Source organism: Rhincodon typus, chromosome 11 (genome assembly GCF_021869965.1).
Source record: "Rhincodon typus isolate 14 chromosome 11, sRhiTyp1.1, whole genome shotgun sequence".
NCBI classification, from domain to species: domain Eukaryota; kingdom Metazoa; phylum Chordata; class Chondrichthyes; order Orectolobiformes; family Rhincodontidae; genus Rhincodon; species Rhincodon typus.
In genome coordinates, this window is record NC_063342.1 from 14256928 (window position 1) to 14281656 (window position 24729).

The window sequence follows — 24729 nt, forward strand, 5'->3', positions numbered from 1 at the left end:
TCTAACCCAGACAGCATCCTGGTAAATCTCCTCTACACCCTCTGTAGTGCAGTTACATCCTTCCTATTCTGTGCATGCAGTACTCCAGTTGCGGCGTATTGAGCTACGGAGGGACCATGTAAGTCAGGAATTTGGTGGAATATCCTTCATTTACTTAGATGAATGCAGTTCCAACAGCAGTAAAAAAATCAGCATACAGGATAGAGCTATCGAATTGATCTGCACCTAATCTCAGTGCCTATACCTGTCAATAATGCACAGTGATAGCAGTATGTATCATATTAGGATACATTGTAGTAATTTGTCAAGGGTTCTTTGACAGCATCAGCACTTTTTGAATCTGTGACTCTACCATCCAGAAGAACGCAGACTGCACAGCCGACAGAACACAAGCTGCCCTCCAAGCCATACCTCTGCCTGACTTGGAGCTATATCACTTGTTTTTCCAATGTTACTGGATCAAACCTTGGAATTGTTTTCCTAAAGTATTGTGTGCATACCCACGCAATATGGACCGCAGTGGTTCAAGAAGGCAGCTCACCACCACCACCATCTTTCGGGCAATTAGGGATGGACTAGGTAATGCTAGCCTAGTCTGGGTTGACCTTATCCCATGACTAAATTTAATGAGAAAATAGTTTTCAATGCCTTGATCTTCTTTTAAAGATTGCAGCCACAGCTCAACATAAATCTCACTGCAGAGATCATTGCAATGAATGTTGATGTACAACTCCTGCGATATCAATGATGCTGTCTGTTGCCTATCTTTGTGCGTTTGGTTAGTGAGTGTTGAAAATTATCCAGTCATGGCATCACAGATCATGTCATCACTGGATGTCTGTTATCCACATGGACCCATTAATTAAAAGGGGACATCTGGTTGATGAGCTTCAACTACCTCAAAGTACACCGCTCAGTGTGTTCAGGCCCTTCTTTTGCTTCACTAGACTGTAGAGAACTGAAATACTTGGAAAAATTCAGGGCTGCACCCCTGCCTCTTTGACCTGTCTGTCTCCTCTCCACCTATCTGCTCCTTTATCCATCTTCCATCCACCTCCCCCTCTCTCTCTATTTATTTCAGAATCCTCTTCCCCTCCCCCATTTCTGAAGAAGGGTCCAGACCCGAAACATCAGCTTTCCTGCTCCTCTGATGCTGCTTGGCCTGCTGTGTTCATCCAGCTCTGCACCTTGTTATCTCTACTTGGAAAAATTGTCTGTTTAACGCAACTGCTCACACCTCCTGTTTCCATGACCAGTTGCTTCTGGTCTGGCTCAAGAATGGTAAACTTGCTGTTAGGTTGCTCTTACCTTTCACACTGTTGGAGTAGGGCTGTGATTGAGTGGAGCACGGTTCAATAGTATGAATGATCTGTGAATCTATGTTCAAATTTCTTTTCTAGCTCCCAGCTAATGAATATCATTCTTGTGTTAAACTGGACAACAAATCTTTTGCTGTAGTTTCACTTTACTTCCATCTCCCCACATCTCTTGCGTCCCAGCCAATACCCAGTCTTAATTTTTTTTATTGTATTGCAAGGGGACTGTCTAAAGATTGCTGGTATGTGTAAGAAAGTGAAATTAAACAAAAGTGCAGTTTGCTGATATGGTATATTATTTCCATTTGGATGAAGAGACAGCCACTCACAAAAGTACTAAAAATTTGAACTGATCTCTGAACTCTACACTGGTTTACAGAACATATTTAATTATAATTAACATTTGTTTAATTTTAGAGAAGACCTTTCCCTGTCAGCACTGTGACAAGCAGTTCGCCAATGAGAGGCTGCTAAGGGACCATGTACGAAATCACGGTAGGATGCATCAGTGCATTTGCTAAAGGTTGCAAGGGCCAATGATATGGTTATTGAATTCTATCCTTCAGTGGTGTGAGGGGCACAGGTCATGTTTTAATTGCAAAATGTTGTCCTTGTCTGCCAGACTGTAAAATAAACATCTACCAGATTTCTTCAATGAACTCAAAAAACAATCTGTTTACTAGGAACAGAATTATCCTTAAAGCAAGTGGCAACTACTGATTAATACATAGCTGTGATCCAGAACTAAAACTATATCCCCTTAATCCCACGTGTACACATGCACTGCTACTGCAAAGTCATTTGATTTCCAGAAAAACAGTGCAAATTAAACTTTTGACTTCCATCATTAGCAGTTGAATGGCAGCTCACAGACTGCTGAACACAATTCCAGGAAATCACATGATCTCATTCAATCCAGAAAAGTGTCCAAATAATTCCGTCTCCTCTAACTCCCTTTATACTTTTCTTAACATTGATATGTAATCCCAACACTTGCTAACCCTGAGAAAAATAATAACGATGTGATATTGAGCACAGACAAACACTGGGACAAAGTTAGAAAGGGAGTAGTGTCTAGAGTGCTGGAACAAATTATTCCACTACAACAACAGCACTGGCATCTGTTAGGCAATGTGGTACAGTTGCTCAGGTATGTCTTCTGCCCGCAAAGCAGGACAAATTCAAATTAGTTTACACTTTTATTTTTTCTTGTGTTGCTTAAAGCACATTTTTTTAAAATTCTGTTGTCTTTTTCTTCATGTGTTTTAGAGTTATTACTTCTAATTTAAAGTCTTAGTCCTTTCTCTTAGCCAGGATCAGTGTACTAGCCTTATTCAGGTGAATCCATTCCGTCCTGTCCCATTTCCAATGTACTGTGAAATCAGATTCATCTTTCACACATCACTTGTTCAGCTGTGTGTGCACCTCATTGATCTGCTTATCTCCATGTCAATTTATTTGTGACTCAAGTAATAATCCATAGAGAATAACCCTTGGAGTCCTGCTTTCCAATTTAGCTCTTCACTCATGATGCTCTCTGAGTAGTGCCCCATGCCAGTTATTTCCCATGGACCAGATTGACTGAAAACTTCTTCTGCTGTGCAGAATTCAGAGCTGCCAAAGCAAAAGAAAGACTTGCAATTACATACCGTCTTCATACCTTTCGGATGCTTTGCAACCAGGTAGAAAATGCAGCAGTTATTTTGTCCAGAGCAAGGTCTCTCAAAAAAAGTCATTATGAGCAGATCATCTGTTTTTACTGATGTTAGGTGAGGGATAAATATTGGCGACGACTTTGGGGAGAACATGCTCAAGCACTTCTCTGCGTAATGCCATGGCATTTTGTATCCTCTTTTGAAGGGCAAAGGTAATCTAGTCCGAAGGACAGCACCACACGCTGTGTGACACTCCCTCCTTACTGTAATGGAGTGTTGTCCAGACCATTACCTTGTAAGTTTTGGTTTTTGATATCAGAGAATAGTAGGCTCCCTCTGCTTTTGCTTACCGTATGCCATTGCTCGCTCAGTGCTGTTAGTACAGAGACACTGGCACCTCTGTTGACCATGAGGTGCACTGTAATTGTTTAAAGTTTTGAACTAATTATTATTTGGAGCTGTAATTAAATTTGGAATTGATGCATTTGTAAAAGAACTTTACTCAGTGCACAAATGCAGCTTTCTAAGGGTCTAATGGTTGCAAGGGCCAATGATATGGTTATTGAATTCTATCCTTCAATGGTGTGAGGGGCACAGGACATGTTTTAATTGCAAAATGTTGTCCTTGTCTGCCAGACTGTAAAATATACATCTACCAGATTTCTTCAGTGAACTCAAAAAACGACCTGTTTATTAGGAACAGAGCGTATTCTTAAAGCAGGTGGAGCTTGCACCGCAGAATAGTGGGTTTCCTCCTGCCATCTTTAACTTGTACTATTCCACCCACCTCTACAGAATTCCAGGTGCATCATCTCATATTTAGAAATGGATTAGAATCTAGACTCTTCCAAGTCATAGGACGGATGGAGAGAGGGTAAATTTAAGAGGGAAAACAAGTATAGAGAAGAGGGGCAGAATAAATTTTTTTCCCAAAACAATTTATATCTAGGAACAACAAATTTTTTAACAGATTAATTTGTGCTTCTGTTGTCAGTGAACCAGTTTAAGTGCCCACTCTGCGACATGACCTGCACTACTTTCTCCTCATTAAGGACACATATCAAATTCCGCCACTGTGACGAGAGGCCATATGCGTGTGACTTCTGTGAGAACACGTAAGTGTTGTAGTTGTTAGTCAAGTTGCTACTACACTGTACATTGCTGATCCAGTAATCTTGGCAAACATGAGCGACACGAGCTATGGCGAGATATAGAGTTGAATTGGGCAAGATGTTCATCAAGGCCCGTAGAACAGCATAGGAACAAGCTGTTTGGCCGACCATGTCTGTGCCAACCGTGATGCCATTCTAAACTAAGCCCATATGCCTGCATATGGCCTGTGTCCATCTATTCCCTGCCTGTTCATGTGTCTGTCTAAACGCTTGTTAAACATTGCTACTGTATCTGCTTCTACTATCTCCCCTGGCAGTGTGTTCCAGGCACCTGCCACCCTCTGTGTAAAACAAAACTTGACTCACAGGTCTCTTTTAAACTTTTCCTATCTCACCTTAAACCTATGCCTCCCAGTATTTGGCATTTGCCCCTGGGATAAAGACTCCAACTTATCCATGTCTCATAATTTTATATAATTCTATCAGATTGCCCCTCAGCCCCCGATGCTGTAGCAAAAACAATCCACGTTTGTCTGACCTCTCCTTATAGCTAATACGGTCTGGTTCAGACAACTTCCTGGTAAACAAAGATCTGCAGATGCTGGAATTCAAAACATAAACAGAAATTGCTAAAGGAACTCAGCAGGTCTGGCAGCATCTGTAGAGAGAAAGCAGAGATAACGTTACAGTCCAGTTCTGAAGAATGGTCAGTGGACTGGAAGCACTACATCTGCTTTCACTCCACAAATGCTACCAGACCGGCTGAGTTTCTCCAATAATTTCTGTTTTTGTAACATCCTGGTAAATGTCTTTTGCACCCTCTCATGCCCTTCCTATGGTATGGTGACCAGAACTCCACACAGTACTCTAGATGTAGCCTAACTAAAGTCTTTTACAGCTGCAACATAACTTGCCGACTTTTAAACTCAATGCCTAACTAATGAAGCCAATCATGCCTATGCCTTCTTTATTACCTTATCCACTTGTGTTGCCACTTTCAAGGAGATATGGACTTGTACTCCAAGATCCCTCTGTATATCAGTGTTCCTCAGGATCCTGCCATTTACTGTACACTTTCCTGTTGCATTTGACCTCCCAAAATGTATCACTCTCACTTGTCCAGATTAAACTCCATCAGCCATTTTTCCACCCAACTTTCCAACTGATCTATATCCTGATGTATCCTTTGATAACGCTACAATTTTCGTGTCATCTGCAGACTTATTAATCAGACTAGCTACATTTTCATCCAAATCATTTATATATATTACAAACAACAGAGGTCCCGGCACTGATCCTTTTGGAACACTACTGGTCGCAAACCTCGAGTTAGAAAAACACCCCTCCACAACTCAACGTCAGGATCATTTCGCTGTAGTTTGTACGTTTTTCTGAAGTGATGCAGTGAGAATCTCACTAGGCAGTGGTGAGTTCCCAACTGACTCTCGAACTTACTTTTTCAGCATCTTGTTAACAGCCAAACTCACCACGAGTTGCTTACTCAGAGAGTAAGGATCCTCTGCTCATAAAGAAGTTGAATGATGGGCAGTTGAATGATCACCTGTCTTGACTCTTTCTCACCTGTTATGGGCTGTTTTGCTCCTGGAATGAGAGAGAGGCAGGTATTACAAAGATGCAAGTGGATGGCATAGCTATTACAGTTGGTGCAGGTGGGGAGGTTTCCCAAGCAATGAAGTAGGCCTCGCAGATGGTATGCAGGATTAATGATGTTGTAGGTTGATGTGAGTAAAGGTGGGTGGAGAAGATGTTGCATACATTAGTGAGAGTGGTAAATCCTTGGTGGGTGATGAGTGCAGTAGGAGAGAGAGAATGAGTATAAGGTAATGCAGAAAAGATGCTGGTGGAGAAGGCATTGATTTTCTCCCTACTGTGCTGGGCATTCCTCCAGATGGCTGAGACTCTTCAGCTGGGTGGCAACCTCAGACCATGCTGGCCATTCAGACTTCTGGGCAGTGGGCTGGACTAAAGATTCAGCTGTCCGTTCCTTTGACCCAGTCCCACTCAAATGCTGAGTACAAAAACTTTGGTCCCTGGCACCCTCATCTTAGCTGACATTGTAAAATCTCTCTCCTCAACTACTACTACTCTCAAAGACTGCACCTCATCACCTGTTTTGCAAACTCAGCCTTGACCCTTTTGTCCTTCGAAGTTACTGGCCATCCCCAACCTCCCATTCATTTTCCCAAATCTTTAAATGTGGTATTGTGTCCCAGAATTGTGCCCTGTGACCCCCTGCATGAATCTTTTTAATCGTGCTTAATTATCTGCCACCAGGCTGAATTTGTGTCTGTTTTTCCTACTGCTCATTCCCTTGATCTTGAGACAGTGGTTATGTATCCAGTACTTCCTTGTCTCAGACCAGGCAGGCTAACACAGATAGAAGCAAAACCTTAGACCTGTCTGATTTCTTTGACTCAAAAGCACCAGGGCTATGTATTTCGTGAAAATCACTTTGACTGACTGAAAGTTGTCCTGGCCTAGTTGCTCATTGCTGGGTAGTGAGAACAGGCATGGAGCAGTCTTGTACCTCCATCTGATTAGAGCTGTTCAGAATCAGGTCAACGTAGCAGTCCTGGCACAATTGAGAGAGATTTTTAGTCTATTAAATTTGATCAGCTTACATATGCATTGTTGAAGCATGTGCAGTATAGCAAGCTGTGACTTGTTTGAGACGATATCAGAATGTAACATCAGGGCATAGGGAATTAAATTGTTGCACTGCATTCGGATGTTTAACAGAATATGGAGTTGCCCAAAGCCACAGAAATTACTGGTTCTCTGCTCCATTTAGTTTTGTTTCATGTTTTCATTGATCTTCTTAATGTGAATCCGTATAGTGAGCAATTCCCTGGACCAGGTTGACAGAAGATAGTTTAGCGGTGACTTAGTCATTAAGATCAGAGAACCGTGGGAATGGATCAGAATCGTTATTTGATGAGGTAATCATTGTGTTTGTTTTGAGGCAGAGCAACAGTTTCCAAAAGAATTCTCCTTTCATCTTAATTGACATGTTAACATAAAAAAATTTAGAAACATAGAAAATAGAAGTGAGTAGGCCAAAAACAAAAACGGAAGTAGCTGGAAAAGCTCAGCAGGTCTAGCACCATCCGTGGCACGAAATCAAAGTTAACATTTCGGGTTAAGTGACTCTTCCTCAGAACAGGGTCTGTTTCACCAATTTCTATTTTTGTTTCTGATTTACCACATCTGCAGTTCTTTTGGTTTTTATTTAGCAAGAGTAGGCCTTTTGGCTCATTGAGACCACTTTGCCATTCAACATGGTTATGGCTGATCCTCTGTTCCAACACCATTCTCAAGCTGCCTCCCTAACCCCTTGACACCTTTACCATCTGTAAACCTATTTCTTTCTTAAATATTTCAGTGACTTCTCCTTCACAGCCTTCTGTAGTAAAGAATTACATGGGTTCAGCACCCTCTGAAATTTCTCATCTCATCTCCTTTGTGTTCTGTGAAATTAGCATACTCCTGTTTTATGTTTGTTTTTCATTCTTGTAAGTTTGAATTAATTCATGGACACCATACAACAATACCAGGGCTATCTAAATGCCACATGCTACCTAACTGAACTGTGGGTGTACCAACATGGCATAGCATGGCATGGCTTACTGCCACCATCTGATGTACAATTATGGTTTGGCCATAAGTGCTGGCATTGCCAGTGAGGATCACATCCCATGAACAAGCAGAAAATAAAAGTCTCTGATTTTCAGGTTTCCAGATTGAAGTGTCAGATCATGTGATTTCATAGGTGAGGTCAAAGATGAGTTGGCCAGGTTAAAAGGATAAAGTTACCATTGTCCTACCGGACCATAGGGCTGCTTTTTCATGACAGAGAGAGATGATTGGTGATGGTTTAACCTGAGGGTCACCACACTCAAGGCAAGAGGAGAGTTTGAGAAGGAGGTCCTTCATGGTAACCTCAGCCAGTGCGAGAACTGAACACACGCACTTGGCATTACTTTTCATTGCGAACCGGCCATCCAGACAGGCTTGCCGAGCCCAGTGGCCGTTTCTTAAAGTTTTCCTATTTAAAAGTTGTTTCTTTTTGTCACTCACTTACAGTTTTAAGAATTTGTACGATCTGCGAAAGCACATCGAAACGCATAATGATGAACCTACATACCGCTGCAGCTCAGATGGCTGTAACTTTAGTGCCCGCAGTGTGCAAACCCTGAAACAGCACTACAGGAGAATACATGAGGTAGGTGTCCAAGTGACAACTGGTCTATGCAGGATTTCATATACTTTTACCTCAGAGACCATACTTTGAACTAACTTCGGGTCAGTGGCATGGAACTCTTTCCTTCCTCTTAGCTTTCCCTTTTCAGTTGTTCCTTTTATTTAGTCTATCTATGGTTCTTCATTATCCCTTGGAAACTGGAATACAGAGTCAAAATTTGTTAATTTTGCCTAACTTAAATATGTGGCAAACAGTGAGAATGAAACCAGTCGACTGCAACAGCACGTGAAAATGCTAACAATATTATCAGACAAGTGGCAGATGGAACTTAACAGAGAGAATTGTGAAGTGATGCATTTTGGCAGAAGGGATTGGAGAGGAAATAGGGACTTATTGGCGCAGTTTTAAAGAGGGTGGGGATAGAAAAACCTGGGGGTTTATTTGCACAGATCTTTGAAGGTGACAGGACATATTGAGAAAAAGGAGATCTGATAGCAGTGTTCAACAGTATGACAGGTTTTAGATAAGGTAGGCAAAGTAATGTTGTTCACATTTGATTTAGATTTTATTGTCATGTGTACTCAAGCACAGGAGTACAATGAAAAGTGTATAATGTCAGCACATGCCATCTTAAGTACAAAGGGAGGTGGCAGCTTCAGCAGCACCAGCAGCAATGATGGCATCACGGCCCAATGTGGAAAGAGCGAGAGGTACAAAAAACTTAGGTACAAAGTAGTAAAAGAAACAAAGTTAAAAATGTTAAGCATTACCTTCAAAGAATATTTAGAAAAATAGAGAAACAAGGTTGTAGTTAACATTGAAGTTGTTCTTAGTATAGACTAGAAAAAAAAAGGAATAAAGTTAGAATTTCAACAGTCTTTGATGCGTCCTCTGCTTACCTTGCTGTCTGGGAGACCTCGTCTGCGTGTTCTCGATGCCGCCTCTGTAGATACCAGGAGCCTCCCTCACCTTTCGCTGTATCCACATTGGGCCGCGATGCCATCATTGCTGCTGGTGCTGAAGCTGCCAGCTCCCTGACCTCGCCCTGCTGCTTCCGGAACATGCCTGATTAGGACCCGCGCGCACATTGAGATATTGTCATGCCGGGCCGAGAGATCGCCACAGGCTACCGAGAGACTGAAAGACTAAGGGACACGGATTTAAAGTTTTGGGCAGGCTATTTCAAGGCAACTTGCAGATTTTTTTTACACAATGAATGATAAAGACCTGAAACTGGCTGCTGATGAAAGTGGTGGATAAAAGTGGAGTTGATTTTTAAAAGGATGGATGCTTGATGGAAATAAACTTGGAGAGCTAGGGGACTGAATAGATTGTGCTACAGGATTTGGCATGGATTTAATAGGTAAAAGGTCAATCTCCTGTGTATTATGACTGTATGGCCGTTTTTGTTTTATATTTGAATCTCGGTCAGTTTCTGTCATAGAGATTTGTATGCACTTTCCTTGGCATCATGTCAAACCCGTGGACAGAATTATAGCATCTTATGATTTTGCTACTTACGAGCAACTGGACAGTTTGTGTTGGTGAGTTCAGAAACATGTTGTTGAACTACTGAGTAATAAATGGATTTTTCAGAATGGCTTTTCCCTATTGCCTGGCTACCATGTTACAGAAGAATAGCTCTCAGGAGGACAGTGACCACTAAAGAGTTTATATAATAGCCCTAAATTTGTAAAGGAAAAAATGTACTTCTTCAAAACATTTTCAAGTTAACAACGTAATAGGCCACTGATGTCTCTGTCTTATTCAGGGAGAAACAAAGCCTCGATACAAGTGCCACATTTGTGCCAAATGTTTTTCTTGGGCCTACACACTAACAATGCACCTACGTAAGATGCACCAGCTGAAGTGGCCTTCTGGACATGCACGATTCAGGTAGGATAATATCATTTGTCCAGGGCGAAAGGGTGTTGCCTTAAACCAACAATTGCTGATGCCATTCATTCCAGTGATCTGTATCTAACCTTTGGGTGCAGAACTAAAATGTTTTGTTTCCTTCTGCATCAACAATGATTCAAGAAGAGTCACTGCTAGAATGCAGTCAATGTGTATGTACATGTGTACATTCACAGTGGATAGATATCATCTGAAAGAAGAAAGTTAGATTTAATCTTTGGTTGAGCGTTCTGGTGAAGGTTCTTAGCTCTGGTTTCGAACTTTAACCCCCATAAACATAGGTCCTCCATAACTTGCCCTTCTGCTTTCTACATCCTAGATAAATTTTACATCTGTTACAATCCTGGCATTGAGTCCAGTAAAATGCTGACGCCACACATAATATGAACCTAGTATGTAGTGGGATTGGAACCTTCCAATTCAGAGACAGGAGAACTGTCAGCAGCAAGCCACACCATTGATTTTGTAGTGCTTCTTTGAAAAATAGATGGGGCCAATTTGTTTTATTGCAAGTTAAAAGAGGTATGAGATCCCACCTTAAATAGAAATGAGGTTGGCCATTCAGTCCACTTTAGTTAATTTTTTGGTCAAGATATATCCAGTTGACAGTGGAACGTTAATATTCCAAGTGTAGAGGGGATCCAGTTATGGAAATGAGAAACTTAAATCCCAGTTGTATAAACTACGATATGGGATGGCAAACGGGGAATTATCTTAAAAGCCGTATATAAAGCAATATAAAGGGGGTTCAAGTGGATGGACTGGCCTGTAGGCAGGCACAGTAGCTCTTCATCGAGCATTGCCAGACATAAGCAGGATTTATGGTAGACAAACAGGCGGCTGGAAGAACACAGCAGCGCTGGCTGCCTCTGGACGAAAGGAGAAGTCAATGTTTCAGGTATAACCTTTCTTCCGAAACGTTGACTGCTACTTTCCTCCAGATGCTGCCTGGTCTGCTGTGTTCTTCTAGCCTCCTGTTCGTCTACCTTGGATTCCAGCATCTGCAATTTTTTTTTGTCTCTAACCGTAAGCAGGATTTATGTTGCTTTCTTATTCAAACATATAAAGTCAGCTTTCAGAAGAAAAATGTCTTCAGGATTGTAAACTTGTCACTATAGAGGTCCCTTAATCCCATCAACTATAAACCACCTAAAAATTGTTTGCTAAAGTCTTGTCTGGCAGGAAGTCACATTGTTAATGCTTTTTAGTTGTGTAATTCAATAATGGCCAACACATGTTGGGGCAGAATAATGGGACGCTCACTTTACACCTGTCTATACAGCTGCAGTAAATGATTAAAGTGAAAAGAGCTTAACTTCTCAATTTGAAAAGTCTCCCACATAAAGAAATTTTAAAAAAAAGTCTTTCACATTGTAGCTTGGGTGGTGCTATGGTTTAAACTGTGAACTTTCACCTTTGTTACCTGATTCAGATCCAGGTGGATAAAAATTCTTTGTTCAGGATTCCTTGTGAATGAGATGGGCAACTTCTGTTCAGTTTCAGGCGAGTATAACGGTGACAACTTAATTTTTCCCCACAGTTTGGATTTCCCTTTTGAGCTTTGTGTTCCGATAAAGTGAAGAATGTTAGTGCTGTTCCACTTTGTTCCATTGTGTGCGAGAGACAATTTCAAAGGTTGTAGATGTCATAAATATTGGAAGAATTGTAAATTGTGAGGAGAACAGTGTAGAATTCTGGAAGTACAAAGATAAACTGGGGGAATGGGCAGATAGAGTGGCTGATTTGTTTCAATGTAAGGAAATGTTAGGTGATGCATTTTGGTATGAAAAACATTGAAAGACAATGTAAGATAGGATACAGTTCCAAAGAGGGATGCAGGAGCAGAGGGATCTGGGTGTATATGTACACAGATATTGAAAATGGATGGACATAGCGAGAGAGCATTAAATAAAGATGAGAGTATCCTTGGCTCTATTAATAGGGTCATTGAGCACAGGAACAAGAAGATCATGTTGAAATTGTATAAAGCTTATCTTGTGTGCAGTCCTGGGTACCTCATTATTGGAAGGATTGAAACGTATTGGACGGAGTGCAGAAGCAATTTACAAGAATGGTTCCAGGGAGAAGGAACTTCAATTAGGAGGATTGATTGAAGAATTTGGACTGTTTTTGGAAAGTGAAAGGCTAAGTGGAGAACTGATAGATGTTTTCAAAATTGTGAGCAGTTGGGAAAGGGCAGTTAAGGAGAAACTGTTCCTGCTCATAAAAGGAACAAGAGGGCATAGATTTAAAGGGATCTGCAAAAAAACAGTGTGTGAAATGAGGAAAAAACTTTTTCACAGAATTGAGTAGCTTGGGTATGGAATGCATTGCCTAGAAGTGTGATGGAAGCAGGTTCAGTTGAGGCATAAAAGAGGGAATTGGATGTTAATTTGGTTGGAAACAGTGAACCAGGGTAAGGGGAAAAAGCAGGAGACTGGCACGAGGTTATGATGCTCATTTGGAGAGTCAGTGCAGGCACGATGGGCCAAATGGCCTCCTCCTACGTTGTAGCAATTCTGTGGTTTTGGTCATCCGGTAAATCTGAGTGAGATTTGCCTGTTGAATGCTATTTTATGCTATGCTAGATTAAGGCTGCCTTGTTGATTTCCCACAGAAATATCACTGGCCGCAAGACTTTCGGGTCACTTGGGTTGAACCGAGTTCCAGAGGTGAAAGGTCAATGCTTCCACCATTATGCCACTCAACCACAACCCTACCATCTTCCCCCGTCCCCTTTTCAGATTAACTATTTTAGATCTGATGATGAAAATGGATCCCACACCATTTATTTTGCTTTAACTGTCTAGATACAAGGAGCATGCGGATGGATATTTGCAGTTACATGTGGTGCGCTATGAAACAGTTGAGCTGACTCAACAGATCATGAAGGACTTGGAGAAGAGGCGAGGGCCCCGAAGGAAGGTGACGGAAGCGTGTCTCCATGCACCAGAACCCCGCCGCAAGACCATCTCTGCTAAACCCACAACTGGCAAAGCAGGCAAGGAGGAGGAGGACTACCTCGCAATTGCCACTCGGCTGAGGCGTGCTGGGCACCGGGAAACTAACAACTTGCCAACCAGGCCTTCGCTGAAGGCCCCTCAGCCAGCGCAGTGCAACTCCCCAGAGCCCCCCAAAAGGGGTGAGCAGTGTTCAGAGATTTCTGGAAATCACTCTCCAATCTATTCTGTCCTCCGTAATGTATCCCAGTCAGCACCTGGGCATCCTGCTGCTCCCGAAAGGAGTGAAGCTGTCTCCTCTCTTGACCCTGTTGACACATTGGAGAAGGTAGCGCGAGGTCTCGGCATTCAGATAATTGGATAGTCAGGGTTGCCAGTAGCAAATTGCTGAAATCCAGGTCCATAACTTCTTTAAACAGTAGTTGCACAAATAAAGCTTGGTGGTGGGTTGGGGGGAGGGGTATGGGAGTTTGGAGTTACAACTTAACAGGGTCCTATTGTCTGTATATTAACAGTATTGAGAGGCCAGAGCTTGCTGCATGTTCAGATATTTTAGAAAACCATCAACACGATGCTAGAACAAATTCTTATTCTTGCTTAAATAAAAGCAAAATACCATGGATATTGGAGATCTGAAATAAAAACAGGAAGTGTTGGTGAAACTCGGTAGGTCTGGCAGCATCTGTGATGGTAGAGACAAACAAAAAACCAAAAGAAAATCATTCCAAGCCTTCATTCTGACTGCACATGTTGGAAAAGGGCTAGTGAAGCCCGCACCTGTATCTGTCTTCCAGTGTTCTTGGCAGGAAGGAACAGTTTGATTTACAATTGTATTGAGATTGAGGGAATGACAAGATAGGTTCAGATGGTGTGGGCCCTTCTCACTAGCAAAGGAGCCAACAAAAGCCAATGCCTATATAGGACATGTTCGATATAGAAAAAGTACCCAAGACTCTTCACAGAAGTTCAATGAATGCCAAGCCAAAGAAAGAAATATAAGGATCCTGACTTATCATTCCGATATCCAACTGATTATTTTAAATGAAATTCAGTGTCTTGGCTGCAGTCAGTCTTCCTGATAACCTGCTGTAGCTGTTAATCCCTTGCTTTAGAGAAAAACATCCAACCTGGAACCACTTCTTTTTTACTTTTGTGTCTTAACATATTGACACACACTTATTTTATCCCATTTAACAGTGACCTGTCTTGAGATGTTAATGTTTTGGCTGCAGAGCCAGCAGGGATATGTGCATGAACTGGTGTCTGCTGCACACGGTAGCTCAATTATATCTTTTATTACAACTCTTTAAAATTTTAATTGCGAAGTCACAGACGAAATGGATGTCACTCTTGACATTGGGTCAGATGTTAATCTAAGACCTATTGTCCCAAGCACTGTATAAAAGTTAAGCAGGTTGCTCAATGAGTTCAGGGCTCAACTTCTGATTCCTTAGAGGAACTTGGCTGGCTGACTGCCTACTCATCACTGAGCCATCTCTGCAAAGGTGCACTCACTTCTCTTACAATCCTGTTTGTTTCTCTCCAGGATGTGTTGAACTTATCCTGTGATATTCCCTCAATTTGATCATCTAAAAATCAGCTTTCTTTTTGTACCCAATCACTTTTTCCTTCATTCTTTCTTTCATTTTACTAAAAAAAATGGCGTTTTTGTTAGTTTTTTTTAACTTTTAGGAAAATTTCTTTTGGGCCTTCAGCTGAGATTGATTCATTCATTCTCAAACAGTTATAAAGTAGTTTTTCTGTCATGTTTAGAACAATACCCTATTTATGTCACAGTACTGCCTTCATCAATGGCACAGAACCACCTCAGCAAGAGATAAATATTCAGTAGCTGGTATCAGTGTAATTTTTAATCTTGCTTCAACTCCATACTGCCTTCCTTTTCAGTGTGTCAATGGCAATGATTTCTGCCCGTTAGTGTGAAGTTGTGGCTGAGGCTTTGAAACCATCTGCAAGTCCACACCTTTAACTGAGAATGGGGAGACCTGGCTATTTCATTAATGCCCTTCTGTAAAAGAAATGGACATTTAAATCCTCTCTGGTCTATATGTGTGACTCCAGTTCCATACCAGTAACATATGTAGACCTACATTTTGCAGAGATTGCAGTGCCATTGTTGACACTGCAGCAGATTTGCTAGCCACTTTCAATCTCTTCAGTTCCGCGTGCAAGAAACTTAGCCTGTCCTTGAATGTTGTGAAAACAAAATTTATACGTCAACCCACAGCTGAACAACCAAGTATTCCACTTGCCATACATGTTGAAGGAGATACTCTGGAATGTGTTGAACACTTTCCATAACTTGGTTGCCATCTCTCTTGAAAGGCTGCGCTAAATTAGCCTTCTAAAAAAAAACTCCAGCAGCAACTATTCTGGACAATTAAAACCTCTGCCACTCAACAACTGTCCTCATGTACAAAGCGGTGGTCACCACACTCCTGTATCCCTTCAGCAATGCCTCTCACCCCACCCTCCGTTTTTAATGGGGGAACTGTTGAACAAATGCTAATATCCTTCTTGAAGCTGGCTGTACAAGCATTCAGGAAAATCTCCAAAATCAGTTGGATAGACATGAACGTTACGTGATTAGCTGACGTGTCTTCACTGCCAGAAGAATCAACTCATGTCCAGTGTTCAAAGAGAGAATAAATAAATTGTTACAAAGACACTGAAGCTATCCTTGAGGTGCAGCAGCATTGATATTAGAAATGTGGAGAGCTGGTTATCATCTGCTTAAAATAGCCATAATTTGTCCATCAAATAGCATCATACTTTGTGTCCAAACACCTTCATTATGAGGTAGAGCAGCAGGAGAGAAGGGAAGAAATGGTGGCAGATCTTGCACCCTGTATCCCACTACTTCTTGGGATGTCCCACTCCATGTATCCAAAGATCTGCAGATCGAGAATCACTGTCTACTGACACATGAAGACTCACTACAGAAACTCTCAATCCTGAGTAGATGACATCCTCAAAATCAAGGGACAGCCAATGAAGGTCTTTGACACTTAATTGCCTGCTGATACGGCCTAACAAGTTACTCAAAAAAGGAGGGTGGGCAAGAATACCAGGGCAAACTCCATACTTCAAAGTAAAGTCATTTTTTAAAAAATATCTAGGCTGGAACAGCTGCATCTCATTGCAGGACTGCTACAACTGAACCTCAGGAAACTGTTCAATCTTGTTAAATGGGAATTATCCTGGTCAACTTACTTGGACTTAGTGTGGGTTCCATTGTGCTTGTCTATCTGCAGTTTTACCTGCTATGAAGCTCCTCCATGTTTCTAGGACATGTGTGGAGGATAAGGTGTGAGACGTATGACATCTAGTCTGGACTTAAACTGGGGCCTCAGCCACAAGTTTTCAACCAGTGTGGCGGTGCAGAACCCTCCAGTCACTTTGCACCTTCCAGTATAACAAAGTGCCACAAATGCTGTTTGCCTCCTACTGCATTGTGCCAGCAGCAACATTTTATCCTGATAATGCAACAGTTGTACAGAAGCCCTAATAAACTACTCCTCCTTTTCTCATTTTGCTGACTCCTCCTTAAAAATGATGGTAGGACTTGTTTCCAAGGGAAGTTGCCAAGTTCCCAAAACCTGATAGGGTGCTTTGATTTTCGACTGGAAGTGGAAGTTTGGGTTCTGTGCAATTTTGCTAAATAACATTGCACATTGTAAACTGGAAATAAAATGGCAGTGTGGTGGGAGATGTTTGGTTTACATTTCAGAAATTTTAACATAGCTTATTGGAAAAGAATAACAGGCTATGCAGTTTTTAAACTGAACAAAATGGTAGAGCCTTTTGTGACGTTGCTACTTTGTTTTGGGTTCTGATCACAGCCTCAATTATGCACTGGTGCCTTCTGTATTAACTATTATTGACTTCATTCTGTAAAATTCGTAAGTAATGAGCCTGTAAAACCTTCCATCAAATGGAAGATTTTTAAACTGTGAAAGTAACTTTGAGTGCTTATATTTTAACACATCTTGTCAATGGAATAAATTGTAAACTTGTTATGCCTATGATTTCAGCAATGCCTTTTATGGTCCTGGTGTAAAATCTCTATACTATGTCCTCTTGAACTGTGGAAGACACCCTGTACTGTGAATCTGGAGTTTAATGTTGTAAACATGAGCAATTTATAATAGCAGCATGAAATAGATGGCGTTGAAAAGATTGCCATTGGTAACCAGTAATGATGCCATAGATTGGTAGTTCAAGCCCTGTGGTAGAGCTTTTGCTGGTTGAAGGGACCTTCCACCATGAATGTGAGGATTGCAGTATATTTTTGTAATTACGAATGGGGGCATGTATCTGAATATTGGCCTCATTGTGAATTTTACTGCTGTCTTTTGCAATTAGTGGGCTCACTCAGCTTGGTGACTGCACTGTTATATATATAATTCACCTAAAGCTGACTGAGGTGGGTGTAATTTATGATCCTTCCCAATAGTGTGCCTCATCCACTAGGAGCACACTCCCACACGGCCCTGCAAGTGCAGACATGTAAAGTTAACACTTGTGTGCACAACAGATGTTAATTCTGTGATATTTGTAATAGCATTTGACTGGGGGTTGCTATCTAAACTGTTTTTAGCAAAATCTCTGTAGCTAGAGACACTATTGCTGTATACAAAAGTCTTGATAAATTAATGTTTAATTTACTTGACAGAACAAGCCTAACTTTTAGTCCCAACTGAGACCCTGCTGGTTCTGTGGAGGAATTTACCAGCTGGGCATACAATAAGTTCACTTTTTCTTCAGTAGATTTAGGGATGGGCAGTAAGTCACTAACTTTGCTAACAACGCCCTTGACTTAAGAATGAAATTTTGAGAAGTACACAGTCTACTCACTGCCTCTTTAAACAAACAGTCCTGGTATTTTAAGAGCACTCAGGGTTCATTACATCAAAAACAAAAGTATTATTGAATATTGAACGGGCAATATTGTGTCTCATCCAATCATGTTTTGTGGAGCACACCCAATAAAGCAGAAAAATTTTTGTTTAATTGGAACTACTCCTTCATTATGTTTTCTCTGTTCAAGAGCAATTTATATGTGTTTTGTAGAAAGTTCAAGCAGTGGGTGTTTATATTCTCTCAGGGTCAAGTGATAAGCTATCTCATTTTGTAATCAGCCAATCCCTTTCTCCTTTCCCTCCTAACTTGATGCACTGGGTTTGATGAGGACCTGATTGCTTCGGTAAAACCCAACAGTTACAGAGAAGGTTTACTGCATGCATTAGTTGGACCTTCTGCCAAACATGTGAGAGTTCAAATATATTTTTGTATTTGTGAATGAATCTCATTTGGGATCAGATCTGTGTCCTTATGAGCAATTGACTTATTTTTCCTGCCAGATAATAGAACATTTGCTAGCTGCAGTTCAGCTTTGATGGCTGGAGTATACAGCTCTAACTAACCATTCATGATTTACAGTTCAGACTGCAAATATTTGGGAGTCAGCTCTATTCTAGTATGGTTCCACCGTTGCCCACAGCTCCAGTCTGCTGAGGCCATTAATCATATTAGACTGAGTTTCTAAAGTGTTCATAATATTTAGTGGATCACTTAATTTAAAAAAAACTTGAATTTCTGCAGTGCCTTACCATACTTCCTATACATGTACCTATGAAGTACTTCACAAACTGTGAATGGCTTATGAAGTGGAGTTGCCAATTGTAATGTTATCAGATTAGACAAGCCAATTTACTGAGGCACTTTTTACATCTAGTTTCATGCATCCCTGAGTCCTATTCAATATAAACATCCTGCCTTTGAGCAGTGAGCAGCTTGTCTTCAGTGCTTTTTGTAATCAGTTTTTGGTCAGACTCGAGTTAATACTGGTTCACATGCAAACTGCACAACATTGCAAAATTAAAATGAATTCTGATGACTCTGTGTGAGTGTGTGAGGTTCCTGGAATACCTTGATTTTTATTGGTCATATTTTCCATGTTTTGCATATAAATGTTTACGTAGCTCTCCATATTAACAAACCCTACTCTCTGTTCCCATGCTAAATGATTATTTCTGATATTCACCTAAATTTTCAGTTTGCTAATAGAGTCATAGATAAGTTTAGATTAATACGGAAAAGAAGACTACCAATAATGGCATAATCCTGATGTGTGTCCTTAAGAGCAGTATACAGTCTTCAGATAAAAATGTTTTACAAATTTTTAATTCAAAAATCAGAAATGTTTTGTATCTTTCCTTCTTGTGAGGGTTTTTGAAATGATGATTTTCTTTACTGATAGGCACACTTGTGTTTGCAAATCATAATTTATGCGTATTGCACACATGTATATGGTTGGAAATGTAAATATTTTTATGATGGTTAAGATGAAATTTTTCATTCACCTAGTCTCTGTCCACTGAATGTGTCCCTGCTACCTTGGATATTTCTAAATAATCTCAAAGTCCAAACTATGAGAGAGAAAACTAGGGATGGCAAATTAAAGAATCTGGCACTAACAGTGTGTTCAGTTTATTTTCATGTTCTTTCATGTTTAATCTGTTACAACTTGACAATATTACACAGTGCATTTTGTTGATGTGTTACTGTGAAATCTTCCTATTATTGCACATCTCGTGCAGCTTGGTCACTGAATTTGAATAGGAATCACCTTCTATTGCACTGATAGTTATGTGGTATGGCGATAGAGTTATTGACTGATTAATTATAACAGTTAATTAGTTATACGGCATTGATATAGTCTGTGTAAAATGTTGGGGTGGGTTGTGTTTGGCTCCCATTTAAAGCAAGAAGAAAATACATTTTGGAAAAGCCAAATCTATTGGTAAGAAGTGTGTGAATTAATAATGTGTTGTTAATTTCTTCAGTTGCTGTGACTAAGACAAGAAGGAAGATTTCCTGTTGCTATCTTTTGAAGTTTGTTCTTTGTATCTTCTTCAATTTGTTACCACAGGAGAGTAAATGTAACCCTTGTTAATTTCGTAACCCACACTCTGCTGTGTTATTCTGCTGAATGTTATTTGAAATATTGCATTGATTTGGATCAGAAAGAAAATCAGTAACTACTTTAAATGAAGTTTTAAATAAGTAAACCAGGTTATTTTTATAGAAATTGTCTTTTATAAACTTTATTATTTTCATTATTTTTGTATTTCAATTTTTTTCTTGTAAGCAGTTGCTACCTGGTGCATTAAACATCTTCAATATTTTGCTCACATCCCATGACTCAATAATTTCCTTTGTCTCACTTTACAATGGCATTTCTTTGCTATGTCTGGCTATGTCAGACCTTTCCATCATAGTTCTGCTTACTTTTTTGGTTTCTTTTTATTTACTCATGGGATGTGGGTATTGACGGCTAGGCCAGCATTTATTGCCCATCAGGCAGTTTAGAGTCAACCACATTGTGATGGGTCTGGGGCTGGGGTCATTTATAGGCCAGACCAAGTAAGGACAGCAGTTTCCTTCCCAATAGGACATTAGTGAACCAGACAATCAACAATGTCTTATTTCTAACTTTTTTAAAAAACTCTGTTAAATAATGCAACTACTTTTTATTTCTGAGATAGTAGGAACTGCAGATGCTGGAGAATCCGAGACAACAAGGTGCAGGGCTGGATGAACACAGCAGGCCAAGCAGCATCATAGGAGCAGAGAGGCTTAATTTCTCTTGTGTATCCAAGATTTGTACCTAAGTACTTGTACATAACATGTAACCATAAGAGGCAGACATTGTAAAAGCTTTTTTTGAAACACTGTACTTCAAAATGGAGTACATGTGGCAATAAAGGATATTCTATTCTATCCTTTTTGTAGTCTTTCAATTCTCTTAATTCCAGATTTTTTGATGAATTCACATTCCACCGTTTGCCATGGTGAGATTTGAATTTGGGTCTCTACAACATTACCTGGGTTTTTGGATTAATAGTTGAGCAATAATACCATTTGGCCATCGCTTCCCCTAGGCCAGCATTTATTGCCCAGACAGCAGTTAAGAGTCACCTATATTGCTATGAGTGTGGAGTCTGGTTTGAGTCACTTCCTCATTTATTTCATAGTTGGTGCTGTTGCAGGTATCTCAGCTCTGTCTGCACATATTTCCATGTTGCCAATTAACAAAGTGTCTTCTGTGGATACCATTCCTCCTGATGGATCCATCATGATACTGAAGCTCCATACAGATTAATTTTATCTGCAAACAGTTTCAAATTTTGAATTCTATTTGCGATATTAAAAGCACACAGGAACTTTAGTCCAGTTTCCATTGACAGCCAGAAATCTGGTTTACCTCATTCCTGCAGGAGAGATCCCTAGATATAATCATGCAGCAGATCATTTATAATGTTTACGATAAATATGTTGTATTTATAAAGTATCATTATGCATCTGATGTAGCTCAGAAAGTCGTAGACATTTTGGAAACATACTTGCTGGTAAGTCAGATGTTTTGAGTTCAAGTCCCACTTAAGTACAAAATAAATCACTCAAGTGCAGTACTGTAGGGCCTCCACTGTCTTCAGGTTAACATAAAAGATTCCATTACACAATTTGAAAGTTGGGCAGGAGAGTTATCACTGCTGTCCCAGCAAGTGTATGTCTTAGTCAATATCACAAAAAGATTGTGTTCCTATTAACACATAGCGTCTGTAGGAGTTTACTTGCACAAGTTGATTGCTAATCAAAACGTAGTGCTGGAGGAGAGAGAAACAGTTAATTTTTCAAGTCTGATATGACTCCTTGTCAAAACTAAAGGGGATAGAATAGAATATCCTTTATTGTCACGTGTACTCCACTTTGAAGTACAGTGCTTCAAAAAAAGCTTTTACAATGTCTGCCTCTTATGGCGCCATCTTAAGTACAAGTACTTAGGTACAAATCTTGGATACACAAGAGAAATAAAAAGTAGTTGCATTATTTAACAGAGTTTTTAAAAAAAAAGTTAGAAATAAGACATTGTTAAAGGATTGACTTTGCAGGCAGGTTAAAAAAAAATGTCAAATAAACATTACATTGTATCAGCTCAGCACAGGGCCAGATCCCCATCCAACAGCCATCCCTGCTCTGATCCAAGCCTCCAACCTACTCCATACTGGCACTCAACTGCTGCAAGGTAGGTTCCAGGACTGCGTCAGTCTCCCTCCGGGACTCGCTCCCCTCGCGCTGCTCTGGAACTCGCTGCCTGTGCGCTGCACCGGGGCTTGCTGCCCATGCGCTGTGCCGGGGTTTGCAGCTCATGCGCTGCTCCGGGGGCCCACAGCCCATGCGCTGCTCCAGTGGGCTCACACGGTTAGCTTTATGCTGTTGATAAAGGGGGGTGAGGAGTAAGTGGTAAAGATGATGAGAGTGCCCAGAGCAAAAGACAAAGTGAGTGCTAATGGTACTACAGCATTGATAGACACATAAAATAAGTGTAAATGACCATAGACATAAACCTAGGAGCAAAAATAGGCTGTTTGGACCATCAACTCTGCTGTGCCATTAAATGTGGTAAAGAATTCACCTTCTGACAGAGAAAAATGGACAATTCCTTACTTAAGTTTTATGTCCTCTGATCCTAAACTCTCCCATAAAGAGAAACAATCTCTCCACATCTACTCTGTGAAGCCCATAACAACCTTATATGTTTCAATAAAGTCTATTTTCATTTTTCTAAATTCCCATGAGTAAAAGCCCAACCTACTCAACCTCTCATCATAAGACAGTCCCTCCATACCTGGGATCAACCTATTGAATCCTTTTTGGATTGCCTTATATGCCAGTACCTCTTCTTCAAATGAAGGGACCAAAGCTGTTCATAGTATTCCAGCTGTGATCTGACTAGTGCCTTGTATAGTTCTAGCAAGGCCCAACTATTTTGTACTCATTCTCTTTGAAATGAAGGCCAGCATTCAGTTTGCCTTCCTTATTAACTACTGAACCTGTATGCTAGTTTTATTTTAGTGATTCATGCACCAGGAGCCCCAAATCCATCCATCCTGGAGCTTTCTGCAGTCTTTTCCCATTTAAATAAAATTCAATTCTTCTTTCTACATAAGTGCATAATCACACATTTTCCCACTTTACATTCCATCTGCCAAGCTTTTGCCCACTCAACCTGTCAGTATCCCTCTAAGGACCCTTTGAGTCATACTCTCTATTGGCCTTCCCATCTATTTTTCTATCATTGGTAAATTTGGTGACAGTACATTCATTTCCTTCATCCAAGTCATTAATATCTACCGGCAGTGATTGTGGCCCAATTCTCTGATTTACCAAAAATCTTTTCCACATTTGAATGTTTCCTTTCAATTTAATACTGTTCTTAACTCCCCTGGTTAACCATGTTTGGTTTATCCCCTTCTAGAATTCTTCTTCCTTACTGGCATATATCTTTGTTGCGAGTCATGAATGTTTTTTTCAACATCGGCCATTGTTCATCAACTGTCTTCCTGCTAAACTCCTTTCCAGTCCACTCTAGCCAACTCTGTCCTTATCCCATGTAATGACCTTTATTTGAGTTTAGCACTGTTGTTTCATACCCATGTTGCTCACTCTCAAACTAAAGCCTAAGTTCTTTCATGTAATAGCTGCTGTTCCGTAGAGGATGTTTTATTTGGAGATTATTTATTGAATCTACCTCATTACACTTTGCCAGATCCAAAAATAGCCTGATCCCTGATTACATCCAAATGTATTATTCTAGGAAATTATCCCAATTGCATTCTATGAATTACTCCTCGTGACTGTCTCTGCCACTTTGATTTTCCCAATGAATGAGATGTGAAGTTTGGTATAGAAGATCTTTAGAGGAGGTGATGTCAGTGAGTCCTATAAATAACAGCTTGATGGATCACTGGTGGATCATGGTCCAGGGAGATTAGAGGAAGTGTTAGAGAGTTGGAGCTCAACCTCTGGCAGATAGAGGTCAGCACACCAGAAGACACCAGCCACTGCCCTTATCAGCAGGTTTGATAGCAAGGTTGGGGTTGGACCTGAGGGAACGGAGCAAGTTCAAAGGGAGACAGGTTAGAGCAGGTGAGGGAGCAGAGAAATTAAGACTGCATATGTCACATCAGCAGTTCTCATATTAAGAGATCAAGTGCAGGTAAAAGGCCAGGGGGAGGGGAAGTCATAGAGATTGGTGAAAGGGTCCATGTGGTGGGGAGAGGACTCCTGTTCAAAGAAATGGCATGGAGGTGAAGGCAGTGGAAGGAGAGCTCACCATCGTGTCATGCCTGAAATTCATTGAGGTGGGGCTGCAAAGGGATAAAGCTAAGTGCTTTACTGAGCATAGATCATTTAGCATCAGAGTGGGTAAGGTCAGAGGGTATAATTAATAAAGGCAAGAGGTGGGATTAGAAGATAGATGGAGTTAGAGGGAAGGAAGAATCCAGAGGAACATTGCTACCCTTGGGTTTTGGACCTTGTGCTTATTAACATCTGACAAGAAGAGGAAAAAGTTGTTGAAGTGTTGAATGAGACAAAGAATGATGGCATGAGGGAGTGTTGATAGGTTAACAGTGTGCATGTGGCAGCACAGGGAACTGAGTGTGGATGGCAGGATGC

General features: G+C 40.7%; 1 protein-coding gene across 1 annotated transcript in view; it reads left to right on the forward strand.

Annotated features, from left to right (window-relative positions):
* Positions 1–20275, forward strand: part of LOC109929362 (histone H4 transcription factor-like) — a 30311-nt gene extending 10036 nt beyond the window's left edge. The window contains exons 3-7 of the mRNA XM_048603334.1: positions 1734–1811; positions 3966–4086; positions 8188–8326; positions 10077–10201; positions 13033–20275. Coding sequence (XP_048459291.1) covers positions 1734–1811; positions 3966–4086; positions 8188–8326; positions 10077–10201; positions 13033–13546 — 977 coding nt within the window. The 3' untranslated portion in view covers positions 13547–20275. The remainder of the gene's footprint in view (positions 1–1733; positions 1812–3965; positions 4087–8187; positions 8327–10076; positions 10202–13032) is intronic.
* The last annotated feature ends 4454 nt before the right edge of the window (positions 20276–24729 follow it).